Source organism: Schistocerca americana, chromosome 1 (assembly GCF_021461395.2).
Source record: "Schistocerca americana isolate TAMUIC-IGC-003095 chromosome 1, iqSchAmer2.1, whole genome shotgun sequence".
Classification (NCBI taxonomy): domain Eukaryota; kingdom Metazoa; phylum Arthropoda; class Insecta; order Orthoptera; family Acrididae; genus Schistocerca; species Schistocerca americana.
Window position 1 is genome coordinate 1,158,328,973 of NC_060119.1, and position 13,052 is coordinate 1,158,342,024.

At 37.9% G+C, this 13,052-nt stretch overlaps 1 protein-coding gene across 1 annotated transcript in view; it reads right to left on the reverse strand.

Annotated features, from left to right (window-relative positions):
• The window catches only part of LOC124551683 (RNA-binding motif protein, X-linked 2-like), a 35,430-nt gene extending 27,726 nt beyond the window's left edge, over nucleotides 1-7,704 (reverse strand). Inside the window, exon 1 of the mRNA XM_047126459.1 lies at nucleotides 7,575-7,704. Coding sequence (XP_046982415.1) covers nucleotides 7,575-7,588 — 14 coding nt within the window. The 5' untranslated portion in view covers nucleotides 7,589-7,704. The remainder of the gene's footprint in view (nucleotides 1-7,574) is intronic.
• Between the last annotated feature and the right edge of the window lie 5,348 nt (nucleotides 7,705-13,052).

The following is a 13,052-nucleotide window of genomic DNA, read 5'->3' on the forward strand; positions in this document are numbered from 1 at the left end:
ATCATCCTTTACTACCAAGCTAGTGTCATCAGCAAACAGAAATATTTTAGAGTTATCCATAATACTAGAGAGCATATCATTTATATAAATTATAAGTAAGGAACCAGAGTGGCCGCAACACTGATCCCTGGGGCACCCCCCCCCCCCCCCATTTGACCGTACCCCACTAAGACCCCACAGCCATTCTCAATATTGTGAATAATGACCTTTTGTTGTCTGTTGCTAAAGTAAGAGATGAACCAACTGTGAGCTACTCCCCATATTCCGTAATGGTCCAACTTCTGGAGCAATATTCTGTGATCAACACAATCAAATGCCTAAGTTAAATTAAAAAATATGCCTAGTGTTTGAAACCTTTTGCTTAACCCATCCAGTACCTCACAGAGAAAAGAGAATATAGCATTTCCCACTGTTAAATGACTTCTAAAGCTGAACTGTACATTTTATAGCAGATCGTGTGATATTAAATGATCAATTATCCTTACATACACAGCCTTTTCAATAACTTTAGTAAATACTGATGGCATAGAAATAGCTCTAAAATTGTCTACATTATCCCTTTCTCCCTTTTTATAAAGCGGCTTTACTACTGAGTATTTTACCTGTTAGGGAAACTGACCGACCATTCCTAAAGTAAAAATTACAAATATTGCTAAATACAGGGCTAACATGTGCTGCACAGTACTTCAATATTCTGCTAGGCACTCCATCATATACATGAGAGTTCTTAGTCTTCAGTGATTTAATTATTGAATCGATCTCCACCTTGTCTGTATCACAGAGGAGTATTTCAGACATCAATCTCAGAAAGGCATTTGCCAAGAGAGTTATATGAGACCCTGTTAATACTGTACATATATCTGATTTATCAGTAAAAGAAATATTTTTACTACAAACTGACTTTATAGTGTCGACATTGTGCTGCTGACCAGACACTTACATCACAACTGACCATCTGGTTTTAATTTTATCCTGTGAATTAGCTACTCTATTTGTAAACCACATACTCTATGCCTTTCTAATAACATTTTTAAGCACCTTACCGTACTGTTTGTAATGGACCACTGTAGCTTGATTGTGACTACTTCTAACATTTTGATGTAATTCCCACTTTGTTCTACATGATATCGTTATCCCACTAGTCAGCCTGTCTTTTACTGCTAGTATCCCATTTAGAACATTCCAATGGAAAGCAACTCTCAGAGAGCACAAGAAATGTATTAAGGAAAGTGTTGTATTTGTCATTTATGTTATTGGCACTATAAACATCCTGCCATTCTTGTTGCTTGACGAGGTTTAAAAACTTTCTATTGCTGTTGGATTAACTTTCCTACATAGTTTTTAATCGTATGTGACATTTGCTTGAGTACAAAAGACTTTTAGTGTTAAAATTTTTGCATCATGGTCTAAAAGACCATTCACCCTTTTACTAACAGAATGCCCATCTAAAGAACACAAATCTCCAACACTGCTGATGTTCTACAGAACCTCAAAGTTTAGCTTGGAACTCAATGTGAGATGCATTTAATAGTTTCCACAGTGAAACTCTGATTCAAAATCTGGCATAAAATCCAAAAAGATTCTGGTCATATGTAAAGTAAACCAGTTGCAACACACAATCAATACCTTCATTATGTGACAGCAATGCTAATGTTACCGATAACAGCACCACTAAAGCAGAGTTACTAAACCCACTTTTTTAAAATTCCTTGACCAAAGATGATGCAGTAAATGTTAAGAAATCAAATCAAGTAACTTGGATGGTGTTGCGAAGTAACTTAAGTCACTTAATAAAGGAAAGTCTTTCGGGCCAGACAGTATACCAGTTAGGTTCCTTTTGAAGCATGCTAATGTAATAGCTCTGAATTTAACAATCATACACAACACTTGCTTCACCAAAGATCCATGCCTAAGGATGGGATAGTTGCACAGGTCATACCAACACACATGAAAGCAAAAAGAAGTCCACAACATGGACATCAATTTGCAGTAAGAAGCAAACAATGAATTCGTGCAAAGTGAGCACAGATTAAGAAAATATCATTCTTGTGAAATACAACTGGTCCCTTATTACCATGAAGTAATGAATACTACTGACAAGGGCTCTTGAGTTGATTCCATATTTCTAGATTTCCAGAAGGCTTTTGACACCATTCCTGAAAAGCGGATTTTAGTCACTGCGTGTCTATGGAGAGTCATCTCAGTTGTGCAACTGGATTTGTGGTTTTCTGTCAGAAAGACCACAGTTTGTAGTGACTGTTGGGAAGTCATCTAGTGAAACAAAAGTGATAAGTTATCTGGCATTCTCCAAGGGAGTGTTACAGGCCTCCTGCTGTTCGTAATTCATAGACATGACTTGGGGAACATTATGAACAGCAGTCTTAGATTGTTTGCTGATGATGCTGTCATTTACAATCTAATAAATTCATCAAAAGGTCAATATGAATTACGAAATAATTTAGACTAGATACGTGTATGGTGCAAAAAGTGGAAGCTAACTCTCAAGAATAAAATGTTTGATGTCCTCTGCATGAGTATGAAAAAGAATCCATTAAATTTTGGATAAATCATAACTACTACAAATGTAAAGATTATCGATTCAATTACATACCAATGTATTACTATTAAGTACAACTTATTGGAACAACCACACAGAAAATCTTTTGGAGCAGGTGAACCAAACACTTAAAAGATGCAACAACTCTACTAAATCTATGCTAGGCTTGTCAGTCCTCTTAGTACAGTATTGGTGTGCGGTCCTCTTGTGGTGTCGAGGGGCTAGAATAGAGCTGTAGTGATTCCTTGTCTGTTGTGAAAGGTGACTAAAAGGAGTCATCCATTTAGTTAAGCTTTTACATTGATGACTTGGCTAGTATTAGGACACCTGTTAGTTTTAGTTCATCTCCTGAATTTTCCCTCAACTAACTTTATTACTTATGGTTCCTTTCCAAGGCATGACCTCCATTTTTTCTAAATTTTACAGAAGAGTGGGCCAGTTGGGGGGAAGGACACCACATGCTGTGGTCTGCTGCACCTGAAATCCAAGAAGGTAGCCAATCCATCATGTTAATCCTTTCCACATGCTATTTGAGAGTGGACTGGCCAAAACAATAGTCTGACAGTGGTTCTGGGAACCTTCTGCCAAGCACTTGGATGTGAATTGCAGAATACTGATGTAAATGAAGATGTAATCTGTTGTACACCGAGAAGTTGCAATGATAAAAATTGTAACGAAATGCAGTGAGACTACAGGAGTTTTGGCACTTGGCTCACATATTGCTGGTTGGTCCTCAACATAAAAATATGTAATGTATTGCACATAAATAACTGGAAAGAGCTGTCATTGTATGATTACATGATTGTAATTATAATTATTCAAAGTGAACAAGCAATCTGGCTTGATAGAACTCCCACTGAAGATGCTGTAGAATTAACCTTGGTATTAGGTCATGTTTATCAAGTGTGCAGTGAATGCCAAGGTGACAGGAAAAAAAGTAATGGTCACACGTTCTGATAAGAAAATAGGTAAAAGAATTAATGCATAGACCAATATCCCCAACATCCATCTGCTGCAGAACCATGGAGGATTTTCTAAGCACAAACAGTGTATTTTCGGGAAGGAATGAAACTTTGCTTAAACAATCTGTAGTGTCGTCTACCTAAATTTCCAAGTGGTATTTGACATTGTCCTACATTGTTAAGTAATAAGCAATATACGACTGCACCGAGTATCTTCAAAAATATGTGACTGGTTCGAAGAGCATTTGACTAACATAACCCAGTACGCTACACTGGGAACTGAATGTTCATCAGCAGTCAAAGCAACATTTGCATATGCCCAAGGAACCAAGGAAGTGTAATAAGATGGCTAATGTTCCCACTGAGCATAAAACAGAATTCCCAAACAAAAGGTGAGGTTCTCACAAAATCCTCTTGATTAAATTTAGAGAATCAGTATTTGAGGAAGGCTGTGCAACAATTCCACTGCATCCACTATATATTGCCCACTGGTATCATTAAAATAAAGAGAGATTAGGAAACACAGCAATCCATATATAATTCCTCTTGCTCTACAGAGGAAAGGAATACAACAGAAAATCACTGATCTTGTAAAACATATCCTCTTCATTCAGTGCACTGTAGTTTGCTGACTACATGTTGATGTAGTACTACAACACTGTCCATGTTCACAAATGCACGGTCTGATAAAAAAAGTTAAGCACCCAGAAGACAATGTTGCACGTCAATGCACCACAGGCATTACTCATTAGAACTGCAATTCCCTGTAACAAGGTAGAATGGTCACCAGAGTTCATTAGCATTGTTACCAGGCCTGGTATGGTATATAAGGGATGACAACAGAATCAGATGTTGAGTGATGCATGTAAACAATGCAGAGATGTCGCATACTCTTTTGAGACAGTGTTATCAGCACCTGACAATATTAAAGGGACCTCATTTTGGGACTCCATCTGGCCAGCTGGTCATTTAACGCAATATCCAGATTTCACTGGATGTGACAGTGGCCCAATGATGAACTAGGTGGGAAAGTGAGGGCAGGCATACTTACTGTCAAGTTGATAGTTGACCACTTCTGACCACCACAAGGAAGGATCACTGTGTTGTGCACCAAGCATATTGCAACCTGCTTCACATCCGTGTCTGCCATCAGAGAAAAAGTAGCCTAATGGACTCATTGCAACATTCTGTCATCCAACACTACTGGTAGTCAGCAACAAGCAGCAGCCGCACTAGGAAATTACCTCCCAGACACAGGATGCCTTTAACACCGTAATACAAATGCTGCATTTGGAGTGGTGCAACGTCTGGGAAGCATGAATTGATTTAGAATGGTGTCATACTGTGTTCAGTAATGAACCAAGTTCCGCATTACCCCAGATGACCATTGCTTGGTGAGTATGGTGGAGACTTGGGGAGAGGTCCCATTCTTCTGGAGTTGCTTGTGGCATCACAGTGAGGGTAGCCGTTGCTTATAACTTCGGTTTGTGACTGCTAATAACTGAGGGAATTCTTGACAACACAATGGTACATCAATGACATCCCCTGTCCTTGTGTGGTATGTTACTCTCAAGTGACAGTATCAAGGTGACATTTTTCAACAAGACAATGCTTGTCCAAAAATGGCTCAAGTCACTATGAACTGTCTGCATGATGTTGTGGTACTAGCGTGGCTAGCATGATCCTCAGATCTGTCAACTCTGTCCCAGACGTCAAGGATCAGTTACAATAGTTGGGGGCCAGCATGTCTCAGGAGAGGATACAATGGTTTTCTGACACCTTCTGCAACTGAATCAGTGCACTGACCCACACCAGAATGGGTGAAAATTATAGTGGTTAGTGAGCTCATACTGCCAGGTTCTTTGTAAATCTGATTCAATTTTGTAATCACTGAAATAACATAACACACTCTATCAAACAACAAAGTTTCATTTTGTTTCCTCCTTTCCTGCTGGCTGCATCCCCCCCCCCTCCCCCAGGCAGTGTAAATATCAATACACAGTACCACTCAAGCCTTGAATTTTAAGTACTGGCTGGATCTATTTTTTGTCAGGCAGTGTAAACCTCAATACACAGTACCGCCCAAACCTTGAAAGTACATCATCCTGAGAGGGGAAAAAATGTTCCCAGGTTTACCAATAAAATGATAAAACGCTCCCGGATATTCTCCCCACATTACCAATCATTGCCTTCTGTTTTAAACTTCAAAAGTTAAAGGTACTGACTGAGGGAACTCTTGACAACACTCTGAGATCCTGTGCCCTCATGTGGTGTGTTACTCTCATGGGACAGTATCATAGTGCCATTTTTCAACAAGACAATGTTTGGCCACAAATGGCACAATCCGTCTTGCAACCAACACTGGAAAACTATCCCTTGTGTCCAACCACTATTTACTCCTACATCACCACTGGCAAAACAATCAAAATTAATGACACGGACACATGAGACTACTTTAGACATTAACCAGCATACATGTTTGAAAGCTTTATGGGAAGGGGGCTGGGTAGAGGGGTCCAAGTAAGGCAATAATTTCACAGGTAACCTCCTCGTGATTCTAAAGATAAATACGGCATAACCTACTTGTGATTCATCATTTAAACCCATGTGAGACTGTGCTGGCAAAAATAACATAGAAGGGCTAGCATGTCCTGAGGCATCAAGAGGTCACCAATTTAGTATTGGAGGGCAGCGTGGAGGGTAAAAATCATAGAGGGAGACCAAGAGATGAATACGCCAAGCAGATTCAGAAGGATGTAGGTTGCAGTAGGTACTGGGAGATGAAGAAGCTTGCACAGGATAGAGTAGCATGGAGAGCTGCATCAAACCAGTCTCAGGACTGAAAACAATAACAGGTTATTTGGATAATATTATGATATTATTCCACCATGGTTTTTCCACCGTTTTATGTGCAATATTTCTTCCACCTGCCATTTTCTATTCTATATTTATATCCATGTTTTGTTCTCATTGACTGATGACCAAAGAAGTTAAGCCCCATAGTGCTCAGAGCCATTTTTTTGTTCTCATTAAAGCTCTTCCTTCCATCAACTCTGAAGCGATTATGACAGTGTGCTTACTTTTGTGATCTAGGACTTCCTGATGTCCCTCACACCTTTCCCATACGCTTTGCTTTCCTTCCCATAAAAATTGGCTCCTTCTTAGTTTTGGTTTGAGTGGGCTGCCAACACCCCTTCCCCACCCCAGCTTGGTGGTATAAGGAGCAGCTCAGGGGGACTTACTGATTACATCATTTTAATCAGTATGATTCTCAAACTATGAGTGTTCTCTCAACTTGTCTCATGTACTATAGAACACTCTTAATAATATGGAAACAGCATTTATATTATTGTTTCATCACAGATGACTCAAGTCATCTGTTATGGAGATACGCGAGAGAATGGTCTTTTTCTGGACAGTGTCACCTGTTTCTGTCTTGGTGTCAACGGTTTATCAAACACTATACGCCCACATTACACACAGTATTATGAAGTAGAGATGAAGAACAAGCAAACACATCAATTACTCGACTTGTTAATATCGACTCACCATGAAATTAACATAAAAAGTCAGTTCAATGAATACTGAACAAAGACTGATTAACTATTTGCCATCTAAGTAAAATTAATTCTACTTTTATGGTACATTTTTCAGCAGTGTTTACAAATGTGTGTTTCTTAGCTGGCTACACCGAATGAAACAATCGGACGATCAGACGAAAGAAGATATAAAAAATGGTCTATAAATTAAGGGCATACCTCGTTAATGGGGTATATGATGCAACGTCACGAAAGAAAGTAACACACTGAAGCCCCCATAAGAAAACTCAACAAGATACAACAAACAAGATATTTACTTTCATAAAACTTCATGAGTGGCAAGACAAGTTGCAAATTATGAAAAACTAGCTGACTTTAAAAAAATATTTAACGTAATGTTGATTTACACTTCTCTGACGTTTATTCAGACCGCTATATTGTATAAAATGATGTAAGTGCTTAATTCAGCAACACTAAAAAGTTGAAGAAAAACACAATATCTTCAATTACACTTACGTCAGGGGATTCATGGTTGTGATGTACTAATTACAATACGTCGCTATTTTATGTTTCAGAAACTATCAGTAAAACAAGCCCTCAACACGTAAACAAACCAAATTGTAAACATTGAAACGAACGACCTTTAAGTGACCAAAGATCATATCACTGAAGATGATACCTTTCTGACTACTTTCCAGATGGATTTGAAACGTACAAAACCAACTGCTGGCTCACAGTCGATGTTTCTACTAGCACATTTTCCAACTTGGCGTTAACTGAAACTGATGCAAACTTTAATGCAATAATACAAGTTTCAGCAAAAGTGCTTAGAGGGTTGTCGAAAATGATGAAATTGAGTCAGAGACAGATTTTCATGTCCTATTAGGCTACATATTAATAAAATCATTTGATTTGCTTAACTTGGGATTCGTTAAAATTTATGTTGTCCTTGCTAGACTATTGCAAATATTGCAAAAATTTTTACACATTAACATAACTGCTGATTTACGCAAAATAATATTGTGATAGTATCTTATCATCTACAAATTCTGAAAGGAGTATACACTACAGTGTCCTGACCAACGTCCCTAACGACATGCAGTGGATATTTCTCGACTTTAATTTATTAAGGATTATCATGTATATTTATTGTGGTGTCTCAGAATACAGCCCACATGACTTCGAAATAACTTCTGACAATACCACATCAACCTTTATTAACAAATGATGACGATCAGTCAGGCTTTCGGAAAGGGACCAGCTAACACAAGGCCAGTTGTGGAATCGCAATTAGCAGTGCAAGAAAGAATTGAGAAAACGAAATCATGTTCATACGAATTCTTGACCTAGAAACTGCGTTCATCAGTGTAAAACTGTGCAAGATGTTCGAAATTCTGTGAAACATAAGAATAATCTATGCAGAAAGATGGGTTATATACAATATGTACAAGAACCAAGAGGGACCAAGAATGAAATGCTCAGAATAAAAAAGGTATAAGACAAGAATGCAGCATTTCATCTCTATATCCAGTGTGTGTATCGAAAAAACAATGACGGAAATAAAAGGAACATTCAAGAGTGAGATTAAAACTCAAGCTGAGAGGATATCAGTGATCAAATGCACTGATGACCCTACAGTCTTCAGTGAAACTGAAGAAGTACAGGACTTGCTAAGTGATACGAACAGGCCTATGAGCAAACACTATAGAATGCGAATGAACCTAAGAAAGACAGTAGTAATGTGGTGTATCAGAAATACTTCTGTCCATAAATCAACATGCGTTTAGGAAGCATCACTTTTGTGAAACACAACTCTTCTTTTTCAGTATCTTGCAAATCAAGGATGGATGTCAAGAGGCAGTTTCCATATTCCTAATTACTAGAAAGCTTTTCTACACTACAGCACACAATGGACTTTCGCCACAGGTTGAGCATACATAACATTTTCTCAAATATGTAACTGGATAAAAAGCTACTTGAGAGATGAAGCCAAGTATGTTGTCTTGGGTGGATGGAGATATAGTTAAAAGTGTCTCAGGTAAGTGTTCCAGAGGTCTTCCTGTTCCTGATATGCATAAGGAATTTGTCAGAAAGGATGAGCAGCAGCCTGAGACACTTTGCCTATGACACTGTAGACTATGGGAAAGAGCAGTCACTGAGTGATACTGGGTTTATCCAGTCATTGAGAGCATTTGTATTTAGCAGGCTGAATGGCAGCCCATTTTAAATTTTTTAAAAATGGATAGATAGAACAAACACTAATATGTCATTCAAATAATGTATTAGCAGTATGCTGCTTCACTCAGTCATTACGATTAAATATCTAGGCGTATTGTTATGAAACAAAGTGGACTACACTAACTTCACAAGGTCATTTGAAAGAAAAGGAAAGAGACAATTTTAATTAATACGAGAATGTACATACATATAAATGAGACAGTAGGCACATACTAAATGATTACGCAAATTATGGCTAGTGCTTTTCAGAAATCCAAAAAAATATGATTAAAGAAAGACATCAAAGCAATTCAGATTTCATACGCTATGGAAATTCACTGTGAACGTAATTGAGAATCATTGTTGATAACAATGATACAAAGCACTCTCCGCTATATATAGTAGAGAGATTTGTCGCACTTATATCCATTCATTTAATCTGATCAAATAAGAACCTCCAGCCCACCTCTTACATTTGATCTAGATAGAGCATACACTCTAGTTAAGCTATTCAGTGATTTTCGATTTGGCTGGAAAGGTTATCCAGAGACTTTGTCGAGTTTGGTAGAAATAACTATAGAATCATAGTGTGATAATTGGATGTTGTACAAAGGCTCATTAGAATGAAAATGGATAATAAATCATTAGATTTCATCTCTTGAAAGAAGCTGTATGGTGTGTATTATAACTGAAAAGCTGAGATATATGACTGAAAATGAGTCTGCACCTGCAACTCAGTGTACTGATATTGTTGACTGTATTCGTCGTTTGGAGTATTACTGGTCCACACGTTTTTTCTTATTTCAGAACTTAATGCCATTACTCTATAAGAGAATATAGAGAATACTACTTTGGCGTTTTATTTAGTATTTAGGAGAAAGAAAACTGGTATTCTACGGATCGGAGTGTGGAATGTCAGATCCCTTAATCAGGCAGGTAGGTTAGAAAATTTAAAAAGGGAAATGGATAGGTTAAAGTTATATATAGTGGGAATTACTGAAGTTCGGTGGCAGGAGGAACAAGACTTCTGGTCAGGTGATTACAGGGTTATAAATACAAAATCAAATAGGGGTAATGCAGGAGAAGGTTAAATAATGAATAAAAAAATAGGAATGCGGGTAAGCTAATTCAGACAGCATAGAAAACATATTATAGTGGCCAAGATAGACACGAAGCCCATGCCTACTACAGTAGTACACGTTTATATGCCAACTAGCTCTGCAGATGACGAAGAAGTTGAAGAAATGAATGATGAGATAAAAGAAATTATTCAGGTAGTGAAGGGAGACGAAAATTTAATAGTCTTGGGTGACTGGAATTCGACAGTAGGAAAAGGGAGAGAAGGAAATATAGTAGGTGAATATGGATTGGGGCTAAGAAATGAAAGAGGAAGCCGTCTGTTAGAATTTTGCACAGAGCATAACTTAATCATAGCTAACACTTGGTTCAAGAATCATAAAAGAAGGTTGTATACATGGAAGAATCCTGGAGATACTAAAAGGTATAAGATAGATTATATAATGGTAAGACAGAGAATTAGGAACCAGGTTTTAAATTGTAAGACATTTCCAGGGGCAGATGTGGACTCTGACCACAATCTATTGGTTATGAATTGTAGATTAAAACTGAAGAAACTGCAAAAAGGTGACAATTTAAGGGGATGGGACCTGGATAAACTGACCAAACCTGAGGTTGTACAGAGTTTCAGGGAGAGCATAAGGGAACAACTGACAGGAATGGGGGAAAGAAGTACAGTAGAAGAAGAATGGGTAGCTCTGAGGGATGAAGTAGTGAAGGCAGCAGAGGATCAAGTAGGTAAAAAGACGAGGGCTAGTAGAAATCCTTGGGTAACAGAAGAAATATTGAATTTAATTGATGAAAGGAGAACATATAAAAATGCAGTAAATGAAGCAGGCAAAAAGGAATACAAACATCTCAAAAATGAGATCGACAGCAAGTGCATTCCATTAGAACTACTGACGGCCTTGGGAGAGACAGTTCTGACAAAACTCTACCATCTGGTGAGCAAGATGTACGAGACAGGCGAAATACCCTCAGACTTCAAGAAGAATGTAATAATTCCAATCCCAAAGAAAGCAGGTGTTGACAGATGTGAAAATTACCGAACTATCAGTTTAATAAGTCACAGCTGCAAAATTCTAACACGAATTATTTACAGACGAATGGAAAAACTGGTAGAAGCCGACCTCGGGGAAGATCAGTTTGGATTCCGTAGAAATATTGGAACACGTGAGGAAATACTGTCCCTATGACTTATCTTAGAAGAAAGATTAAGGAAAGGCAAACCTACATTTCTAGCATTTGTAGACTTAGAGAAAGCTCTTGACAATGTTGAGTGGAATATTCTCTTTCAAATTCTAAAGGTGGCTGGGGTAAAATACAGGGAGCGAAAGGCTGCATGGGGGCTTAATTAAATATTATTGAAAATACTTTTTAAATTTTTGTTTTTGGTAGCTGTATGTCCGATTACGCTGTGTCTCTTAATCGGTTGGCCCTGACTAGTATTATTACGCTATCTGACTGCAACAAACAATGTACGAAAATTTTCGTGAACACAGTTAATTAATTAAGTCCCCAGCAACTATAAAATCTACGAAACCAATAAGCAGAAAAGTAACTGTTCTGTATGTGGGAGTGTGACTCAACGTACGCATCTGGCACGGTTCTTCTTCAATAACACAAGAATTTTTTTATTAACATTTATACTGACGTGACAAAAGAAAATTAGAAAACTATAATTACGCAAGAAAACCAGAATTCACTCTAATACAAGAACACAAGCCAGATGCTTTGTTGACTGAACCTGTAGTGACGCATTATTTCAGATACACAATTAATAAAAGAACATTGTAGTTTTTACCTTCATATATATTGACGAAATGCACTCATTACAATAACATCTGCTATCTCTCCCATCAAATAACTGCATAAAACATGGAACAACACTCTTTACTACCACATCTCACTCCGACTTCACGACAAGCAGTGCCCACTAGCACATCTCGGCACGAACTCTTAACACATACTGTCCTCTACGAGCTCTCTACTAGCACTGACTGCTATGAACTCTCAACAACCACTGACTGCTACGAGCTCTTAACACACACTGTCCTCTACGATCTCATAACAAGCACTGACATTCACGAGCTCTCTCTAAGCACTGACTGCTATGAACTCTCAACACGCACTGACTTCTACGATCTCTCTACTAGCACTCACTGTGGAGGCGGCTTAATAGTACTCTTTGGCGCACTCTCTGGCGCAGTGGCACAGTGTAGCCACCTTTCATATGCCTCTCCTCCACAGGCCAGAATTTGATGGTATTTTTGCCAGCATTGGTGGTGAAAATACCACCAAATTCGTCCAGAAAAATACAGACAAAAATAAAAGATAATATTAATACCTAAATATCACATAATTAGTTAAAAATTTTGGCTTTGCACTGACCTTTTACTAACCTAATATATGAAATACAGTAAGCAATACAACTTCTTTTCATGCATGTGGCTTTACATAATAGTTTACACAATATACAAAAAATCAGTTTATACAAATGTTCACATAAAATGCTTTCAATGATTAGTTTATACAAAAAAAAAAAAGATACTAACAGGTGACATCTTTTCAGTAGAAGCAGTCCATCAGTTGCACCCAGTAAAGTTTAGCAGGTACACCCAGCAACAAGTCATATTAATTCAGTAGAAGCAGTTCATCAGTGGCACCCAGCAATGTTGAGTAGGTGCAGACAGCAACAAG